Raw genomic sequence first — 21,786 nt, 5'->3', positions numbered from 1 at the left:
ACAGTAAAAAAAACGAAAAAGCCACACAAACGGAAATGCAAAAAAATAGCAAAAACAAGAGCTCCAAATATCACCTCTGTGTTCCGTGGGTGCTTGGGACTCAACAGCTGACAGACTCAACAGGAAGCCTCTGATTAGCAGCAGGGGACTCAATTTACAAACGGAACACACTCAACAGGAAGCGGAACATGTTCCACTTCCAAGGCAAAGTTCACAAACCGGAACACCTGCTTCTGGGTTTGCAGCGTTCTATTTCCAAGTTGTTCCTAAACTAAGCTGTTCTAAAACCAAGGTACCACTGTATAGCATTTACACCTTCAAATATTTCAGACAGCAGATTTACTAGAATTCCTTCTAAACTTAGATGCTGTCAGTTCAACCACTCAGAGGTTGAAGCGTGCGTTCACGTGATCTTTTCACTGTAGTTTTCATCAGGGGGTTACAAGAATGCATACTATAACCTTCTATGAGATAATTTCCTGGTCGAGCTTCAGAGGCCCTTCTGAGTGGCCTCACTGAGGAGACCAAAAATTTTTTTACTGAGCAGGTGGGGGAATACCTGAATCAGCCGTTGTGTCCCTGAGTCCTGCGACGATTGCTAGACCTTAGCTCAGGCTTCCTCAACCTCGGCCCTCCAGATGTTTTGAGACTACAATTCCCATCATCCCTAACCACTGGCCCTGCTAGCTAGGGAACATGGGAGTTGTAGGCCAAAAAACATCTGGAGGGCCGAGGTTGAGGAAGCCTGCCTTAGCTTGTTGTTTTTAAAGAATAATTAGCTGGACTGGGGTTGCGATTCTGCATTTTATATTTTGTATTCCGCCCCCATTGGTCAATCGGCCACAATACACACCTGGCTGGCTGCTTCTCAGCTAAAAAGCTCGCCCTCATCAAAACTGAAGGGGGTTTAATAGCCAAACCCAGGGAACTCTGGGAATTGTAGCGCTGCAAGAAGAATAAGGGTCTCCTAACAACCCTCCGAACTATGCCCTCCGAACTGTCAAAAAGGAAATGCGGCCCCATCCAGAACAGGGAGACCATCAAGTCCAGGTTGAGCGGCCCTCCTACCTTCAACTTCTCTGTGTTATAAATAACTACGTATGTATCTGGACAACAACAACAACACTTAAATACCCATATACTAGACAAGCATATATGAAATTATAGTGGTTTGCGTATATTATACCTTTCTTTTCTTTTTCTTTCTATGCACTTTTTAATCTTTATTTAATTTTGTTCCAACTGAAATGCTTTCAATAGTAATACAGGAATAATAATAAAACTCGGCTGTGTTGTCTGGATTGAACTTCCCTTCGTCCATCTCTAGCCTGTCCTCCACTGCCCCCTAGGCACCTGTACAGAAGAGAGCTAGGTATCAACAGCACAGAGGGAGCTGCCTTACACTGAGTCGCTCCAGCTCAGCTCAGTATTGTCGACTCCTGACTCTCAGTGGCTCTCCAGGGGTTCAGGCAGGGGCTTTCCCCTGCAGGGGTTGAACCTGGGTCCTTCTGAAGCATGCAATGCAGATGCTCTGTCACTGAGCTGTGGGCCTTTGCGGACAACACCTCAAGCCTCAGGATTCCAGAAGCAGTTCCACGCATGCTTATCGTTTGCCTTTTTTCCCTGCCCATCCTTTAGAGGAGCTCAGGGCAGCACGCATGACTCCCCCCCTACCACTACCATGCAACGTAACTTTGCTGAGAGGGAGGCAGCTCCACGACTGAGCGAACCCATAAAATCATAGAATCGTAGAGGTGGGAGGGACTCCAAGGGTGATCGAGTCCAATACAGGAATCACAATTAAATAATCTGACAGATGGCCATCCAACGTCTGCTTTAAAAACCTCCACCGCCTTCAGAGATAGTCCGCTCCACTGTTAAATAGCTCTAGCTATCAGGAAGTTCTTCCCAAGGTTTAGTCAGAATCTCCTTTTAATTTGGAGCAGCAGAAAACAAGCTTGCTCATCTCCCATGTGGCCCTACACTTAGTGCAAAGTCGTACCCAACCTGGTGCCCTACTCCCTCCCTAGAGGGACTCCCATCAGTCCCAGCCAGCACAGACAATGATCAGGGACAGTAGGACCACCCAGGCAGAGAAGAGAAACCTTCTCCATCACAATTCAACTCCTTTTTTCCTTCCACTCGGCTGGTGCTTCTTCTCAAAGTCACCAGCCTCTTCTCTTTTCCTCAGCCACCATCTGGCAACCGCTGCAACCTGGCACTTATAAACCTACCAGCGACTGAGAAAATCAGACGCAACTGCTTATTAAACAGAACGGTAATATTAAGCAGTTCATTGTCGTCTTTAATCAGGGCTAATCACTGGCTGCTATTATGCTACCAGGCCCTGTTTTAAGGTCTTGCTATTAGCTTTGTAAAATGATGAACAATCTGGGACCAGGTTACCTCTGGGAATGCCTGAACTTCTATACCTCTTCCCAGTCACTTTAAACCTCAGGAGAGACAGCAGTCCAAACTTTTATGTCCACAAAAAGCAGGGCCTTTAGCATGGCGGCCCCGCCCCTTGGAATGCGCTTCCAGGAAGTATTAGCATTTATACGTCTGCTTAAACACCATCTGCTCTCCCAGATGTTACCTGATGATCCAGCTGTGTTAGCAAATTAAGCTGATCGACCGATTTGCGACGCCTTTGGATTCGTTTTTATAAATGTAATTTTACCATTGGATTTTATGCTGATATTTTTTCCTGCAATAAAGGAGGTGCAGGTTCCTATTCCAACAGTCTTTTTTGGGAATGGGCTGCTTTTTAAGGAGAGGGCTGCTGCTGTGCTGTTTTTATTGCAATTACTGGTATGGTTTTAATAGATTTTTAGATATGTATATAGCTATCACTTTATATCAATGCTTAGTTGTTTTTTTAGCTGTTCTTATTTTTATCTGTAAGCTGCCTTGAGTCCTGTCAGGGAAAAAGCAGGGTAATAATAATAATAATACCACCAATATTTTTGCAAGTAAGTAAGTAAGTGAGGAACGCAGGTGGCGCTGTGGGTTAAACCACAGAGCCTAGGACTTGCCGATCAGAAGGTCGGCAGTTCGAATCCCCATGACAGGGTGAGCTCCTGTTGCTCAGTCCCTGCTCCTGCCAACCTAGCAGTTCGAAAGCATGTCAAAGTGCAAGTAGATAAATAGGTACCGCCCCATCAGGAAGGTAAACGGCATTTCCGTGTGCTACTCTGGTTCGCCAGAAGCGCCTTAGTCATGTTGGCCACATGACCCGGAAGCTGTACGCTGGCTCCCTCGGCCAGTAAAGCGAGATGAGCGCGCAACCCCAGAGTCGGTCACGGCTGGACCTAATGGTTAGGGGTCCCTTTATCTTTAAGTAAGTAAGTAAGTAAATAAATAAATATTAGCAGCAAGTGAGCAGGGAACCCTTCCTTTGGTTATGTGTCCATTTCACCACAAGTCCACAATCTTTAGGCAACTATACAACAGGCATGGAGAAACTGCAGCCTTCCAGGTGTTGTGACTCCCAACTCATGGGGCCGCAATGGCGAAGGCTGATGTTGTCCAACCACATCTGGGGGCTCACAGTTCCCCTCTCCTCGCTATACAAGTCTCTGAGATCAATCCCTCAGAAGAACTAGCAGGAAACAAGAAAACCAACCTAGGTCACAAAGAACTCAATAGCAGGCGGCAACCGGCGAGTAAAAACTGGTCTAAAAGGGGCTATAGATACAAGAACCCCTCTCATGTAACCTCCTATCGGTTATGATTCTGCAGAAGTAACGGCGGCCTCTGTGTGTTGGCTCGACAGAGAGGCCCCCGTATAACTTACCAATCTGTACTTGTTCAGGCTGGCTAAGCGACACAAAGGCTGACGTATCATCGATCCAGGAAACCTGAATGTTGCCTGCAAAGAAAAGAAAAGTGTTTGTGAGATGGAAGGGCACAGACCAGGGTTGCCAGCTGCTGTTGGGACTACAACTCCCATCATCCCTAGCTAGCAGGGCCAGGGGTCAGGAATGATGGGAGTTGTAGTCCAACAACAGAGGGGGGGGTTAAAGTCTGAGAAACACTGGTATAGCCCATCTTACATTCCGCCATCATCAAGACTGTCAAGAGCGTTATGAAGCAGTGCACTATGGGAAAAGGCAGGCTGGGACAGGAGGGCTTGAGGTCTGATGGTACTGGGAGAAAGCCTTCGCTTCCGAAATCAGAGCAGGTGTGTCTTGACACCTGGCAGATGGGAGGAGCAATCATGGGGCAAACGTGGTCAAGAAAAGCTGGCTCCTTTTCCACAGAAGCAGGTGGCGTGGCCCCTTCTCTGCTGCTGGGTGTGTGCACATCCCTCCCCAAAATGTCCCATCCGTCAAGATTGTACTCAGTGTCTTCAGCTTACCCAGCACAAAGGATGGAGCCACCGCTGATAACCGAGGGTATAATCCTGCCTTTATCAGGGCTGGCTAACCTGTGGCTCCCTCCAAGGGTCTTTGGACTCTAACTCCCATCAGCCCCAGACAGCACAGCCAAAAATCAGGGATGATGGGAGCTGGGAGTCTTTGTTTCTCTTAAAGAAATACCCACACGCTCCAATATTTTATATGCTTCCAAAAACACACAAATCACTTAGTGCTCCACCTGGTAGACCTATTGTCTCAGGCAATGACTCTCTCTTGGAACCTTTATGTCAATACATGGAGCACTTTCTGCATCCACTTGCTATCGACACTCCTTCCTACATTTTGGATACGAAAACATTCAGTGGACATACTGAAAATATCGCAGTACCATGGAAGACTATGGACTAACATGAACTTACTTCTACTCATAAAATCTTATCTCTAATTCTATAACTAATTATTGTGTTATACATATCCTTATGAGTTTGAGTTTGTAATCTCTATTTGAGTTTGTAATCCTTGTCAGAATACAGTGGTACCTCAGGTTACATACGCTTCAGGTTACATACGCTTCAGGTTACAGACTCCGCTAACCCAGAAATAGTGTTTCAGGTTAAGAACTTTGCTTCAGGATGAGAACAGAAATCGTGCTCCAGCGGCGCAGCGGCAGCAGGAGGCCCCATTAGCTAAAGTGGTGGTTCAGGTTAAAAACAGTTTCAGGTTAAAAACGGACCTCCGGAACGAATTAAGTACTTAACCTGAGGTACCACTGTACATACTTTTGAATGGATTAGTTTTTGTTACAATTGACTATTGATTTGCGAGTAAGGACCACTCCCATTATTGAAACTTATATTGGTCTGAGTTCTTGGTGTGCTTTTTCCTTGGGAGTTGGGAGTCTATCATCATAGGGAGGGCCTTCAGCTATATGCTTGTTCTTTGCCTGTTGCCCTCTCTCCCATGTCTAGTCTGGCAGTCACCAAACCATTCACTGAATACTTGGTTCCATCAGGGCCAAGGGCAGTACAGAACACTGGAAGGACACCATCCCTGCCGCAGGGATCTTACACCCTGTTGCACATAGACCAGGGTTTCACGAACTTGGATCTCCTACTGTTTTCGGACTACAATTCCCATCATCCCCGACTCCTGGCCCTACTAGCTAGGGATGATGGGAGTTGTAGTCCCAACAACAGCTGGAGACCGATGTTTGGGAAACCCTGACCCCCAATGGAGTCGCATCCCTACCTTCTCATTTGTTACTTACCAAAAGCACTGAAAAGCTGGTAAAGATCGCTCGTCTTCCACTCTTTGGGAAATGTAACATAAAGAACGTGGTCGCGTTTTGGCTGCACTGAAAGTGAAGGGGGGGGGGAAAGAAGTTTTCAGCTTGTGATTTGTTCATTTATTTTAATACAACCTACTGATTCTCCAGGGACGCAGGTGGCGCTGTGGGTTAAACCACAGAGCCTAGGACTTGCTGATCAGAAGGTTGGCGGTTCGAATCCCCACGACGGGGTGACCTCCCGTTGCTCGGTCCCTGCTCCTGCCAACCTAGCAGTTCGAAAGCACGTCAAAGTGCAAGTAGATAAATAGGTACCACTCCGGCGGGAAGGTAAACGGCGTTTTCGTGTGCTGCTCTGGTTTGCCAGAAGCGGCTTAGTCATGCTGGCCACATGACCTGGAAGCTGGATGCCGGCTCCCTCGGCCAATAAAGCGAGATGAACGCCGCAACCCCAGAGTCGGTCACAACTGGACCTAATGGTCAGGGGTCCCTTTACCTTTACCTTACTGATTCTCCAGCACAAAACCGAGTTCTCAATTTTTGTCATAGGGTGACAGAAAAAGACACCAAATTCAGAAAGTGACAAATTGTGCTTGCAAAGGAAGAATTGGGAGTGGGCTTGGACTACTCTCACAATCTTTCCCCTGCAGCAGCCAGGGCTTGGACTTTCTCACACTGGACATCATATATGGCATTTGGGGTGGAAAGGGGGCATGGCTTGTTGAAAATGGCCTGGCAGGCTTAACTATGGGCCTGCAGACTGGAGGTTCCCACCACTGAAATAAATTCTGCCTCAGCCTACTGCTGGGCAAGAGGAAGTTTGGCACTGGTTTGATTCTCTGAAGAGGGAATGTGAAAGATGAAAAGAGCACTTACGGTCTGGTCCTTCCAAGTTGAGATATGGGATGTCCATCACCCGCATCAGAAACAGTCTGAAGTGAAAGAAAGAGATAGACAGAGAGAGAGAGAGAGAATGTGTCACTTGCAAGATCCAGTTTCCAAGCTCAATTCAAAGTCCTGGTTTTGACCTATAAAGCCGTACGCTGCTCAGGACTCCAATACTTCAAGGACCGCCTCTCCCCATATGAACTGACCTGGACCCTGAGATAATCATCTGAGGCCCTTCTCTTTGTGCCTCCTCCAAGGGAGGTCTGGACGTTTGCAAAACAAGAACAGGGAAGTCCTAAAAGAACTGTATTGGCTCCCAGCATGTTTCAAAGTGCAATTTAAAGTGTTGGTGCTGACCTTTAAAATGGCCTCGGCCCAGTATACCTGAAGGAGCGTCTCCACCCCCATAGTTCAACCCGGACACTGAGGCCCAGCTCTGAGGGCCTTCTGGCAGTTCCCTCATTGCAAAAGGTGAGGCTACAGGAAACCAGGCAGAGGGCCTTCTTGGTGGTGGCGCCCGCCCTGTGGAACGCCCTTCAGTCAGATGTCAAGGAAATAAAGAACTACCTGACTTTTAGAAGACATCTGAAGGCAGCCCTGTTTAGGGAAGTTTTTAACGTGTGATGCTGTTTTGTGCTTTTACTATTTGGGGGGAGAGCCACTCAGAGTTGCTGGGGCAACCCATCAGATAGTGGCATATAAATGATAAATTGTTATTAGTTTTGGTTCCACCCCCCTATAATTTTTATTAAATTTTCTGTTTCACATTTTAGAATATTCATTGAAACAACCTTAAAATGTCAGTGACTTCCCTTCTTCTCTTTCCATGGTTCATTTTGCAAAACATAAATCCCTGCATCTTTTATATAAACTAAACCATTCAGTATTCCATTATTGCATCCATCAAAACTTATTTGCACTGTTGTATTTACCTTAATGCTGCCCACGTTTCCAAATAAACACAATTTTCCTCCCTATATTCAATAAACATTTCCCAATCTTCTGTTTCTTATTGTTTTAACCAGAGGAGTGTTAAAGAACAACAGGTTAAACTTCAACTCAAAAGCTTTGCGTGGTTTTTAAAAAATTAAAAGTGGTTACTCACTTGTTGAAAAAAGGTTCGATGAGCTTTGATTTGGCAGACACGTGACTTTTTGGGGGGCTGAGAAAGGAACCTAGCAAAGAGAAGATGCCCCCAACACAGAAGAATCAGACACAGCTGGCAAAAGGCAGGGATGAACAGACTGCGCAAGATGGAGCAAATGACAAAAAGTACCTAGGAAGTTGGCCATGGAGATGAAGCACAAGCCTGTGATGTAAGCGTCATAACCTGCTTCGTGAAGCTGCTCTGAAGCTGTGTCGTAACTCGGGAATCCCTCTGCGCTTTCTGGGAAAGGAAAAATGGTTTGCTTTTACTTTATTTAAACAATTTATGAAGGACTCGACTACAGTCGTCCCTTAAGTGGTAGACAAGAAACGCAATACAGAAAGGGCAAGTATTGAAACACCGGAAGACCTGAGTGATCAGGCCAGGATAGATTAGGCAGCCCTTGAGTTATTCTGGACGCAAGTTGTTAAGGGGCTTGTAAATTAACACAAGAACCTTGAACCTGGCTCTCACTGCAGGTTATCCTAGCGGAGGGGGGATTTTAGCCACACTGGGATGTGGAGCCCTGTTCGAAAGAGCAACAAGTCTCCATTCAAAAAGCCTCATCATTTTGCTGGTTCTGGAACAGCAGACACATAAATGTAGACCCAACAGAGCTACAAAAATCATTGGACCCGGTGCAACTGGAGACAAGCTTGCAGTGACTTTTGCCCACATATACTGGACCAGTAAGATCTCCAGTTCTGTACAGCTTAAGTTTCTCCCCAAGAATTTTCCAGCATAGAAGGGAATCCTTAGATTTTAATCAATCTCTTTCCACCTGTGGTCCAGAACTGGCTGTGCAAAACGCCCCCTGCTGCCTTACCGACTTTTGGAGGGCTGAAGGGAGTCTCCTTTACACGCTTCTCCAGCTCTGCAAGGGATGTGTTGTTAATGATTTCCTGAAAAGCAAAGATCAGTGTGAGCCACAGGTTGTTGATTCCCTCGATCCAAGCAAGTTCAGAGCAAGCACTCAACATTGCAGCCTTCTCCCAACCTAGCGCCCCCCTCCCCTGATGTTTCAGGCGGCCATGCTGGCTGGGGCTTATGGAAGCTGTAGTCCAAAACATCTGGACGGCAGCATTAATTCCCTGGAACCAGGCAAAAGATAGCTGCAACCTCCCAAATTGAAAAAGGTGTGAGATTTCCACACATCAACCCTATTTTTGAGGGGGTGCCTAAACCACAAGACAACCAAAATATGAAAGCAGTACTGCATTGTACTCCAAGAACATATACAGTGGTACCTCAGAAGTCGAACGGAATCCGTTCCAGAAGTCTGTTCGACTTCCAAAATGTTCGAAAACCAAAGCACGGCTTCTGATTGGCTGCAGGAAGCTCCTGCAGCCAATCGGAAGCTGCGGAAGCCCCGTCGGACGTTTGGCTTCGAAAAATAGTTTTCAAACCAGAACTTCCGGGTTTGTGGCGTTTGGAAGCCAAAATGTTCAAGAACTAAACTGTTCAAAAATCAAGGTACGACTGGATACCCAAAAAATTAATAATGATGCAATTAAGCAAAAAAGTGCAATATATATTAGAAGATGGAAGAGTGGCTGACATTCCGTTATAACTTATGAGTCTTTTTTCAATCCTTGGGAAGTGGGATAATGTATCCAAGTCATTCACGTGCATTACCTGTGAACAGAAGCTATTTTGCCTGCATAGCTACAATTTTGTTGGGGATTGTTAGCTGTAAGCGCAGCTTAGCAGATACTGCCCCCCTTGCAAGTTGATGGGGTGCTTTTTGCTATGCAGGGATCCGTACTGAAGAAATGAGCTCGCTATAGCATGACAAGGAAACTTTCCCTAGCTGATGCTGAGCAGGAAACATCCTAGCGGTGATTTTGCTGTGAAAGCAGTACTGTATGTTGCTTTAACAGTTTGCTTCATCAGAGTAATACAGAACTGGGAGCCCAAATTATCCAGGAGGAAGCAGCTTGGGGAAGGCTGAACTAAAGCTATATTTAATTTTACAAGCGCCATTAGTTATTGCAGGTGCTGGTTACCTTGAACGGCTGAGTGCTGGCCATCAACTTAGTGTCCAGTAACCTAGAAATGAAATGAAACAGCAAGGATAAGGCTTCACCATAATTACCAACAATTTTTTAAAAAGGCAAAGGACCCATGGACAGTTAAGTCCAGTCAAAGGTGACTATGGGGCTTCAGCGCTCATCTCGCTTTCAGGCCGAGGGAGCCGGCGTTTGTCCACTGACAGCTTTCTGGGTCATGTGGCCAGCATGACTAAACTGCTTCTGGCGCAACGGAACACCATGACGGAAACCAGAGTGCATGGAAACGCCGTTTACCTTTCTGTCACAGTGGTACCTATTTATCTACTTGAACTGGCATGCTTTCGAACTGCTAGGTTGGCAGGAGCTGGGACAGAGCAATGGGAGCTCACTCCGTCACACGGATTCAAACCGCTGACCTTCTGATCAGCAAACCCAAGAGGCTCAGAGGTTTAGACCACAGTGCCACCTGCGTCCCTTACCAACAACTGCCAGAACTTTGGACCTGTGATTGTGTCACACAGGCATGAGTTTTTGGTCCTGGGAGCTGGTCAGAACCCATAGCTTATATTTATTGCAAAGTTCCAAGTCTTCAGGGATGCAAATTGGGGCTTGGAAATCAAGGGTAACAGTTGAGAAGCCAGAGGTTAGGCAGAGCGGAACTCCCGCTGGCCATGGGACTGAGCTTTCATACCCAGGAGAGCTCTTCAGTTCCCCAACCTAGCTCCTGAGCAGCAAAAGCAGAATGAGCCATGTATCATCACGACTCAATTCCACTCCCCTGCCCCCGATCACAAAATTCAGTTCATCTTGATGTATGCATGGGTGTGAACGCCCCAAGAGTGTAAGCTGACCCTCCTGAAACCAGGAAGCTAAATCCTTATTTTGTTGGGAAGAAAATATTTCCCTGGGTCAATTTTTTGCTTGCAAAGGTTTCCCTCTAGGAATGAACTTATGAATTCAGGGCAAAATAAGCCTACCTTGGAAAGACACACGTCGCCAGTTCTTTAAACTCGTTGAGATCCTAAAATTTAAGCAGAGCAAGATGATCACCACACAAGGAATAAAGGGATGTACAAATGTGTCAATGCTGATTTATGGTGAATTCCACGCAACAGGCTTATCAAAAATGAATGTACCCATATTATGTAATGTCTAAGTACAAACCTGTGTATAACACTTGGGTACAGTTCTGCTCACTGTATTTCAAAAATAGATATAGCGGAGGTGGAAAAAAGTCAGAAAAAGACAACAAAAATTATAAGGGAGGTGGAGCAACTCACATGTGAGGAAAATTTACAAGATTTGGGGCCTTTTAGTTTTCAAGAAGGGAGAAAAGGGTGACTAATGGGGAGGGGAGTTACAACATGGTATGCCAAAAGTGAGGAGAGAAGTTTTTCTCCTTCCCTCATAAAGCTAAAACTCTGATTCAGAAATAACTTTTTCATACAACGTGACATTAACTTGTGGAACCTTCTGCCACAAGATGTAGTGATGGCTCCTAGCTCAGATGGCTTTAACAGAGCATTAGACAAGTTCCTGGGGAGGGTAGATCTATCAACGACAATTAGCTGTGATAGCAAAACGGGAAACTAAATTCAGAAGCGGTCCACTTTTGAAGATCAGCTAAACTGGGAGCAAAAGTTAGGGAGGCTGTAGTGTTAATTCACTGCAGATGGGCTTTCTGGCTGCCCAGGATGGAAGGCAGGATGCTAGACTAAACAGAGAAGGGAAAGCCAGTGTGGTCTTCTCCAGGTGTTCTTGGACTACAACTTCCATAATCTCTGGCCATTGGCCATGCATGACTAGGGCTGATGGGAGTTATAGTCCAAGAACATATTGAGGGGGCCACATCGGCTACCCCTGAAAGAAGACCTTTGGCTTCTCTTGCAAGGACAGCAGCACAAGTTCAAGTGAAGAACAGCCTTTGAAATGTTGGCCACACTGCAAGGACTACTCACCTCAGGTAGCGGGCAGTAAAACTGGTGGATGGTATGCATGACGTCCAGCAACATGTTGTGTCCAACCACAAGCTTGCCCTGTGAAGAACCATTCACAAGCCCAAAGGCATGAGTTAAGGGACCGCCCACATGGTCACACAGACACTCGGAGAAAGATCTCACTACAGTGTACCTCGGGTTACAGACGCTTCAGGTTACAGACGCTTCAGGTTACAGACTCCGCTAACCCAGAAATAGTACCTCGGGTTAAGAACTTTGCTTCAGGATGAGAACAGAAATCACACAGCAGCAGCAGTGGGAGGCCCCATTAGCTAAAGTGGTCTTCAGGTTAAGAACAATTTCAGGTTAAGAACGGACCTCCGGAATGAATTAAGTTCTTAACCCGAGGTACCACTGTACTGTACTACAGCAGGACTTTTAAGAAACAACAGAGACTTTATTTTACTTGTTAAAAACGTTTCTATCCATCCCTTTTTATCAACGATTCCAAGGTGGTTTGCTAAAATAAAAGCATTATGTGCAAAACAAAAACTAAAAAACCCACCCATCCTGCAGATAAAAGTAAAACAATCTAAAATATTTAAGGGCGGATAAAAAATATGTATCTGGTGCTTAAAAGACAAAGGTAAAAATGGTAAAGGTAAAGGACTGCTGGGCGGTTAAGTCCAGTCAAAGGCGACTATGGGGTTGTGGCGCTCAACTTGCTTTCAGGCCGAGGGAGCTGGCGTTTGTCCGCAGACAGCTTTCTGGGTCATGTGGCTAGCATGACTAAACCGCTTCTGGTGCAACGGAACACCATGACAGAAACCAGAGCACACGGAAACGCCGTTTACCTTTCTGTCACAGTGGTACCTATTTATCTACTTGCACTGGTGTGCTTTCGAACTGCTAGGTTGGCAGGAGCTGGGACAGAGCAATGGGAGCTCACCCCGTCACAGGGATTCGAACTGCCAACCTTCTGATCGGCAATCCCAAGAGGCTCAGTGGTTTAGACCACAGCGCCACCTACATCTCATGCCTGCTAGGAATATCTTTCCATAGCTCAGAGGTGAGGGATTTCAGGCCCAGGGGCCCCCAGGCTTCTGTTTGGCCCTTGGGACTCTAAATAGGCATTGCTTCATCTTCCCAGGCCACATCCTTCTGTAGCCGTCCTCAAGTGATTTTTGCCTAGTTGGAAAGGGTCCTTGATCATTCATTCATCTTACGTGCTAGTATGGGAATGAGATGTGTGTGTGTGTTTGTTTTTGTGTGGCTGGAAAGTAGCCAACAGTAAGAGGGGCATCAGTTTCTCAGCACACTTCTACACCAGGACCTGCCCCTGGCATGCGGCCCCCAAAAGTTTGCTTGTAACAGAATGTGGCCCTTGAGGTCCCCCACCCCTGCTATAGCTGGAGTGTCACTACCAAAGAAACTCTTTGCCTTGTTGCAACACATCTCACCTCCGATGGACATGCTATCTAAAGAAGGGAAACTGATTCTCAAGTTCTCACCTGCAAGTTGGGAAATTGCACCCCCCAACATAGAGGCCAAAAAAAACGAGAAGGCAGCAAAACTCACGGAATTTGCAAGAGCGTGAACGACTCGGGAAAACCCCACCGCGTCTTTGAGTTCTTCCTGCAAGCAAGAAATCCCAGCGTGAGCAAAAGAGGGCGAAGGCCCAATGGGCCGCAAGGCTAGTTCTAGCACTCCAAGGTGGTTTGGCCTTGCGATTCTCAAACAGAAGCACCCACAACCGCCCAGATCCCCCGTCCCTTTTGAAACGAAACCGCAGCCACAAACCTGCTCCTTCACTCGCTTCTGCTGCTCTCTCCTTTTTCGCTCCTCTTCATCCACTTTGCTAATGATAATGTATCTTTCCTTCTAGTTGGGGAGAAAGGGGCATAACTGCAGGAAGATGTGAGATGGAGCAGAAAACCTACACAGGCTTTAGGGCTATCAAGTCACCTTTGAGGCATTGGTGGGCACACGTGAGGGACTGCCATGGCTACCAACTTCTCTGGTCACTCTGTCCCCCGAGAATCAGTCCCCCCCACAGACATGAGTGTGCACAGGTACACACTTGGCTCTTCCAAAGCTTCTAGGTAAAACTCAGATCCAGAGGAATTAATCTGAGCCTAGAAAAGCCCATAGAGGTCAAAGAGGAAGTGGGAAAGAACGTCACTCTTCTGACTTCCTACTTCACTTCTATGCACATGTCAAGGGTGGGGGGAAAGGTAACTACCCGCCCCACCTCAGAACCAAGGAGGCTACGAGGGTCTGGAAACCAAGCCTGATGAGGAACGGTTGAAGGAGCTGGGTATGTTTTGCCTGGAAAAGAGGAGACGAAGAGGAGATACAGTGGTGCCTCGCAAGACGAAATTAATTCGTTCCGCGAGTTTTTTCGTCTTGCGATTTTTTTTTTGTCTTGCGAAGCACGGACTTTGGAAAAGCTTCAAAAATACCAAAGTCTTCAAAAACCTCAAAAAAGGCTACTGCACCGCGTGCTATGAGTTGCTCCTCGAAGTGAATGCACGGTTTTAAGACAAAGGAAACAAACTTGCAAGACGTTTTCGTCTTACGAAGCAAGCCCATAGGGAAATCCGTCTTGCGAAGCAACTCAAAAAACAAAAAACTCTTTCGTTTTGCGAGTTTTTCGTCTTACGATGCATTCGTCTTGCGAGGTACCACTGTATGACAGCCATCTTCAAATATCTAAAGGCCTGCCACACGGAACATGGAGCAAGCTTCTTTTCTCCTGCTCTGGAGGGTAGGACTCGAACCAATGGCTTCAAGTTACAAGGAAGGAGATTCCAACTCAACACCTGGAAGAACTTTGTGACAGTAGGAGCTGTTTGACAGGGGAACGGTCTCCCTCAGAAGGTGGTGGACTCTCCTTCCTTGGAGGTGTTCAAGCAGAAGTTGGATGGCCATCTGTCATGGATGCTTAAGTTGGGTTTCCTGCACTGCAAGGGGTGGGAATGGATGACCCTTGGGGTCCTTGCAGCACTACAATTCTATGATTCTTGGAGTTTGGGGATCAGTGGCTTTGTGAGCACCAAGTGAAGATCTCAAAGGTGTCGTTGCACCTCCAGGTGCCATGCTAGCCATCCCTGCTCTAGCCACACAAATCCTTGAGGAGAAACAGCTAATATGATTTCGGCTTTGCTTCCATCTGTTGTTGGTCTGTCACAACACACACTTGCCTTCTTACCTACAACAACCCTAGAGGTGGCCCCGTCAGTCAGTTTCCTCCTCCTCGGTGTCCATGTTACCCTTGTGGAACTCAGCAGGGAGAATGATGCTGGTGGTTGGCTTGGTCCAATTATCCATTGCATTGCACATTGCCTTTCTGCCAAGGGGGCTTACAATTTCAAAGGACTAGGGCAAATGATGTAACATGCAAAATGGTGGGCAGCAGGGGAGGAAGGAGGGGAGAGTCCAAATGGAGCGGATCCTGACATCGCCTGCACTTGCCCCCCTTGCCCTCGCCTTGCTCCTCCCGGGGCAGATGGGCTCCTATCCTGCTCTCTCTCCCTGCCTTCCGCCCTGCGAGTCTCACTGAGACCAGGCGCCACTGAATCTCACCAAGTCAGTGTGTGCATTAAACGGAGAGCTTTCAAAATACGTTCCTACCCACCTTCTCCGTTTCCTGAGTTTCGACATGGATGCCTTTCGGAAACCTACCGTGAAAGACAAGAGTTAACGTCTGAGTATGGGGGGGGGGGGGTCGGGTCGGTTTTGCATAAGCGGATAGAATTCAGGGAATGTGCTGGATCAGGAGTCCCTGAGAAGGCAAGGACTATATAAAGGCAGCCTGGTGGGAAAGCAAAGGCCACCAGGGCTTACCATTTGAACTGAGCAGGGTGCTAGTCCTCCTGAGTTCACTGATTATCGAAAACAAAATGACCACTTTGAGCCACCCTTCAAAAGTGGTGGCAAATATAGTGCAACCTTGGAAGCCTAATGCCTTTGAACTCAAACGTTTTGGCTCCCGAACAATCGAAACACGGAAGTGATTGTTCCGGTTTTCAAACGATTTTCGGAAGCCAAACGTCTGGCACGGCTTTTGTAGCTTCCGATCAGCTGCAGGACGCTCCTGCAGCCAATCAAAAGCCGTGCCTTGGTTTTCGAACTGTTCCAGGAATCAAACAGACTCCTTGAATGGATTAAATTTGAACACCAAGGTATGACTGTGCAGATTTTTATTCAATCTTTTTTTTCAATTTTTTTTGTTGATTTTTCACATTTATCATAAAGAAAACATAACAAAACATTCAACAAAGAAAAACACATTACACTACAATAAACTAAACTAAACACAAAAGAAAATTATTACAGTGGTACCTTGGGTTACATACGCTTCAGGTTACAGAAATATTACCTCAGGTTAAGAACTTTGCTTCAGGATGAGAACAGAAATCGTGCTCTGGTGGTGCAGCGGCAGCAGGAGGCCCCATTAGCTAAAGTGGTGCTTCAGGTTAAGAACAGTTTCAGGTTAAGTACAGACCTCTGGGACGAATTAAATACTTAACCTGAGGTACCACTGTACTTCAACTACCTATATCACTTTACATTGGTAACTGACTTCCTCAAATCCCCACAACTGAATTTCATTGTACAGTGGTGCCTTGCAAGACGAAATTAATCCGTTCCGTGAGGCTCTTCATATAGCGGTTTTTTCGTCTTGCAAAGCAAGCCCATTGACAGCTTAGCGGATTAGCGCTATTAGCGGTTTAGCGGCTTATCAGCGGATCAGCTGATAAGCGGCTTAGGGCTTAGGAAAAGGGGGGGGGAGGAAAAAACCCCCGCAAGAACTTGCAAGACATTTTCGTCTTGTGAAGCAAGCCCATAGGGAAATTCGTTTTGCGAAGCGCCTCCAAAACGGAAAACCCTTTCGTCTAGCGGGTTTTCCGTCTTGCAAGGCGTTCATCTTGCGGGGCACCACTGTATCACCTTTTAACAGTTTCCCAAAATCATCTAATAAAATTAACTTTTTATTCAATCTAGTTCCTCCCCACTGTCCTAACACCTTCCCTTTTCGCAACAGTTAGCAGCAATGCAACACAAAACCTACTTCCAGCTCAGCGTCTGATAAATTAGTTTCCTCTGGAATCTAGAGAAAGAGACATAGAGAGATTAAGCTTTCCAGAGGAGGGACTGGCTCCTTATTTTATCTTCTCTCCACCCACCCTGCACCAGGGGCGGGGAACTCCAAATATTGTACAACAACTCTCATCAAACCCAGCCAACGTGGCCAACAGATGGGGATGCTGGGGGCTACAGCCTGGCAAAGTCTTGCCTCTGGTGACATTGCAAAACCTTTTTCTAAGACGCCTTTTGAAACTACCCTCCTGTGTAAGCAACTCTGCCATTCGCCTAGAACTTAAGATCCCCTCCCTAGAGATTCTGATGTGGAGACATGCCTTTAATTATTGGCTGTCCCTTTGGCATAAATTGCCAAACTACCATCTTATTCAGTGCCTTTGGAGAGATGAATTCACCAACCCATGGGCAACAAAAATCCATTCCAAACTGTTGTCTTATAGAATCTCTCCTTCCGATATACTTAATTTAGATCTAATTACAGCTAAAAAGGTCATCAAACAAAGATTGGAGGAGGTAGATTTGCAACAAAATCTTACTACAGGTGGAGGTACATGTTCCCCGATAAATCAGGGCATTACATCTATGTCCCAGATACCTCGATATCTGTCTACTTTATCGGCTGCGTCGCATAGATTCGCATTTGTTAGAGCCAGATTTAATGTGTTCCCCTCAAATGTTCTGAGCAATAGATTTTCTAATGGTAAAACCTCAGTTTTATGCGCATGTGACAACAAATCAATAGAATCCCTCTATCATATCTTGTTTAATTGCCCCTTATACATTGTTCCCCGATCAAGGATCCTGAGTTCAATCATTCTGGAAATTGCTGCTAAACCACCTGAATTACATCTAGCTTATCTACTCCAGGACATTGACTCTTATAGAACATTACAGGTTGCTAGATTCCTGATTTCAGTTCTTTCATATAAAAGACTTCATGGAATGCTGCATGACTATTAAAAATCCAGTAAACTCTATGCACCATCTTGATCTTCAAGGCCATAACACGGTACATTTAGAGATTGTAAATAATGTGAAAGAGATTATGCGTTGAAATATTTTAGTTGATATTTTAGATTGTAAAATGCTATTTTATCTATTGATTTGTTTTACCTTGTGGGCTTATAGCCGAATAAAGTATTATCTTATCTATCTTGAGGGGAAGCTGTTCTTCACCCCTGCCATAAACTCTGTCCAAGACCCCAACTATGTTTTTAGAGGAACTGACCCTGTGCATGGTTCCAGCTCCAAATTTGAGCTCTCTTCCTTCTGCAGGAGGTCTTCTATCCTTTCTCTGAAAAGGGGAGAGAAATATGCAAGGTTCATTTGCATTAGGCTGATGGGAGTTGACTCTGGCTCCCATCATCTCAGACAACTGGCCATGATGGCTGAGGCTGATGGGAGTTTTGAGTCCAGCAGTGAGAGGTACCCAGGTCCCAAGCCACCTGGTGGAATAATAATAATAATAATAATAATAATAATAATAATAATTTATTTATACCCCACCCATCTGGCTGGGCTTCCCCAGTCACTCTGGGCGGCTTCCAACAAAATATTAAAATACAGTAATGCATCAAACATTAAAAGCTTCCCTAAAGCCTTCAGATGTCTTCTAAAACTCTGCTAGTTGTTGTTCTCTTTGACATCTGGTGGGAGGGCGTTCCACAGGGTGGGTGCCACTACCGAGAAGGCCCTCTGCCTGGTTCCCTGTAACTTGGCTTCTCGCAGTGAGGGAACTGCCAGAAGGCCCTCGGCGCTGGACCTCAGTGTCCGGGCAGATCGATGGGGGTGGAGACACATTAGACTTGTTTGAAAGTATTCAGTTAGCTGCTCTGTCCCAAGTGCAGCTCCCTAGTCAACTCTAGCAACAGCCCTCCGAGATCTCAAGCGACAATTGTCCAATGATGCATTCCCAAAAGCCATTTAAGTGGAGAGACTGAGGACTGAGCTGGGGACCTCCAAAACACAAAGCTTGGCTCCTCTCTCTACAGCAGTGGTTCCCAGCCTGTTTTTGGCCATGTCCCACCTAAGCCTCTCTAAAATCCTGATGCTCCCCCCCCCCGTGACATACTATTCAAAAAGTGAGCTCCTATTCACGTGGAGGAAGCTAAAACGCCCTTAACTTGGTCTAACTCATTCTCAAATTGCCCCCCTTAAAAATCAAATTGCACCCCTGTGGGTCGTGTGCCCTACGTTGGGAACCACGGCTCTCCAGGTTTCAGAACATCAGAGAACCTGTCAGTAAAACTTGACTTGCAAGTGGAGAGAGAGAGAGGGAGGAAACACATGCGAAAACACACACACACAAACCAACATACCACACACACATATATATTCTGGTATAAATTAATTCAGCCCCTAAAAAGAAACACAGCTTAGTTCAGAAAATCGCTGCTCTGAATCGGTTTCAAAATAGAGAAGTTACTGAGGACATCAAAACTTTTGAGCATCGCTTTTTCCACTTACACTACTTTCTCAATGAACTTCTTCTGGTCCTCTGGAATGGTCACAGGGCACTTCGAAGCATTGGGGGACACATACGACAAGGCCCCCACTCCGTTGGCTTGGGATCGCCTTTCGTCATATTGCTCCCGTAGCTGCCTTTCCTCCTCTTGATTTAAATAAGGGATTCCTTTAAAGGAGAGAGAAATGGTGATGCTTTTTGTGGCCCAAAGCGTGTGTGTGTATGTGTGAAAGAGAGAAATCGGGTGAAGACTGCAACTTGGGAACAGACAAGGCCGGTTCTCATGCATCGGTAAACCAACCTTCCCCAACCCGACACCTTCCAGATTATTGTTTGATTTTATACTAATGTTAGAGATTTGATGTTAGCCGCCCTGAGCCTGATTTCGGCCGGGGAGGGTGGGATATAAATAAAAGGTTGTTGTTGTTGTTATTATTATTATTATTTTATGTAGTGGTTAGACTGTAGACCTGGGAGACCAGGGTTTAAATCCCCTTGGGCCAGCCAGCATCTCCCAACCTGGTCTACCTTACAGGGATGTTGTCAGGATAAAATGGAGAGGAGGGGAGCCATTTGTGCCACCTGGAGCTCTACGGAGGAAAGGTGGGAGTATATATGTAATATTAAACAAGCAAGCATCTGGAGGGCATCAGGTTGGGAAAGGCAATGCTAAACCATTGTTTAGTGTTACACACACAAGCAGGAAAGATCCTGAATGAAAACTTGGGCTTATACACACACACACACACACACACACACACTTCTTTCCCCATGGTAGAAACGACTTAATTCCAGTTTCTCCTAATCCTGGTTTGTGTCATTTTATAGGAACCAGAGATTGGGTTAAAAAATAATAATCAGTTCAGTTTCTCAACAAGCCAGCTTCATGGTTTAAAGCTGGCTTGGTGAGAAATTGACCAGAGGTAGTTCTAAACCACAAACTATGATTCTAACAACAAACTCCGATTAGGGAAAATGAAGTAAACACTAGCAAAGTCTTCCTGGCCATGTGGGAGGCAGAGAGCTTTGTTCAGGATCCTTCCTATTCATGCATATAGCACTGTAAACAATGGCTTTGCGTTAACACATAAGCCAAATCATTGTTTCAGTATACGGCCATTGTTACAGATGCATAAAGAAGTTGGAAGCAGCAATTTTACAGGTGCTTTAGAAGCAGTTCATTTGCTGGGCAAATATCCTGAAGAAACTCACTGCAATTGAGATGATGAATCAATGGGGAGATGGAAGTAGAAGTTATAGCTATGGGAACATCAGTATTATGAGAGTATACACTTTATGGCAGGTTGAAAAACGAAGCTTACCATTGCGAAAAACTTTATTAAAATCAAATCCCTGGTTTGCTAAAAAGTCTATACTTGAACTCTGGAAGAGAAAACAAGAAGAAGCTTTAAGGCGAACGCATTACTTGAATCCAGTGAAAGCTGACTTTTTTTTAAAGTGGCGAAGAACGCAAAACATGGGCCGCAGAGCAAGGTTTTGCTTTGAACTGCACCCAACCCCGTTACAGCATCAGAAGGAAGGAGGAAACAGAAAAACTTATGAAGTGAGTTTCTCACTAACCTGACAGACAAACTTCACATCTGGCGATGTTCTATTGAAAGGTTTGGGGAAGATGTAGAAATTAAACGATTTTATAACGTACCTAGGAAAGGCAAAGGATATGGGAGGTCAGTTGATGGGGCTGTCGCTATCAACATGCTAAGCTTTAAAAGTATCAACAAGTCAAGAAAGCCACGTACTTAGATTCTGTGAGATCGTATTTAAAAGTGCAAAGGCCAAACTGGAACAGCAAGAAATCCATGGAATGCTGGAGGTGACAAGACAAAAATAAGATCTAAACAGTCCGGTTATTCATTCAGAGGAGCCGCAGGAATCCCAGAGCACAGCGAAACTTAAAGGGTCACTAAATTACATTTCCCACCGAATTCAGGCACTTTGTACAGTCATATCTCAGGTTAAATGTGCTTCAGGTTGAGCGTTTTCAGGTTATGCTCTGCGGTGACCCGGAAGTAACGGAGCATGTTACTTCTGGGTTTCGCCGCTTGCGCATGCGCAGACAATTAAAATGACGTCACGTGCATGTGCAGAAACGGTGAATTGTGACCTGTGCATGCGCAGACACAGGTTGTGTTTGCTTCAGGGTGCAAACGGGGCTCCAGAACGTATCCCGTTCGCATCCAGAGGTACCACTGTACATGAATGTGTGAAGTAATCAAGAATTTCTCCAGAATATTCAACGCAACACCCTCCAGATACTGTTGGACTTCAGCTCTCTTGAGTCTCAGCCAGCAAGGCCACTGGTCAGAGATGCTGACCAACAAAACCTAGAAAAAACAAAACCCCAGGATGTTTCTAAACAGAATATAAACAACGCACAGCAGAAATATCTCAAGCTCTTGAGAGATGTGGAGAAAGGGAAGAAGAAGTTTAGGACATTTATTTTCCAGTTAAAGAAACCACGGGAGAACCGAATAAATGCACACATTAGAATGCAAGAAGAGCCTGCTGTTCTCAGTAATCAATCAGAAGTCTGCAAGCAGGGCCTGATTGCAACAGCACTACCAC

The 21,786-nt window shown here is 45.8% G+C and overlaps 1 protein-coding gene across 1 annotated transcript in view; it reads right to left on the bottom strand.

The window, feature by feature from the left end:
- Positions 1 to 21,786, bottom strand: part of PARN (poly(A)-specific ribonuclease) — a 48,698-nt gene that overhangs the window by 21,829 nt on the left and 5,083 nt on the right. Inside the window, exons 4-21 of the mRNA XM_079953818.1 lie at positions 20,961 to 21,028; positions 20,782 to 20,863; positions 20,523 to 20,583; positions 19,203 to 19,368; positions 17,965 to 18,030; positions 16,705 to 16,743; positions 15,268 to 15,310; positions 13,431 to 13,511; positions 13,209 to 13,265; positions 11,652 to 11,729; positions 10,671 to 10,714; positions 9,688 to 9,730; positions 8,508 to 8,583; positions 7,811 to 7,921; positions 7,640 to 7,709; positions 6,523 to 6,578; positions 5,629 to 5,715; positions 3,797 to 3,871 (exon numbers count right to left, since the gene is read on the bottom strand). Of these exons, the coding sequence (XP_079809944.1) occupies positions 3,797 to 3,871; positions 5,629 to 5,715; positions 6,523 to 6,578; positions 7,640 to 7,709; positions 7,811 to 7,921; positions 8,508 to 8,583; positions 9,688 to 9,730; positions 10,671 to 10,714; positions 11,652 to 11,729; positions 13,209 to 13,265; positions 13,431 to 13,511; positions 15,268 to 15,310; positions 16,705 to 16,743; positions 17,965 to 18,030; positions 19,203 to 19,368; positions 20,523 to 20,583; positions 20,782 to 20,863; positions 20,961 to 21,028 (1,303 nt within the window). The remainder of the gene's footprint in view (positions 1 to 3,796; positions 3,872 to 5,628; positions 5,716 to 6,522; positions 6,579 to 7,639; positions 7,710 to 7,810; positions 7,922 to 8,507; positions 8,584 to 9,687; positions 9,731 to 10,670; positions 10,715 to 11,651; positions 11,730 to 13,208; positions 13,266 to 13,430; positions 13,512 to 15,267; positions 15,311 to 16,704; positions 16,744 to 17,964; positions 18,031 to 19,202; positions 19,369 to 20,522; positions 20,584 to 20,781; positions 20,864 to 20,960; positions 21,029 to 21,786) is intronic.

This window comes from Podarcis cretensis (assembly GCF_951804945.1).
Source record: "Podarcis cretensis genome assembly, chromosome: 14".
In the NCBI taxonomy this organism is placed as follows: Eukaryota; Metazoa; Chordata; class Lepidosauria; order Squamata; family Lacertidae; genus Podarcis; species Podarcis cretensis.
This window is presented reverse-complemented; position numbering and strand designations above follow the sequence as displayed.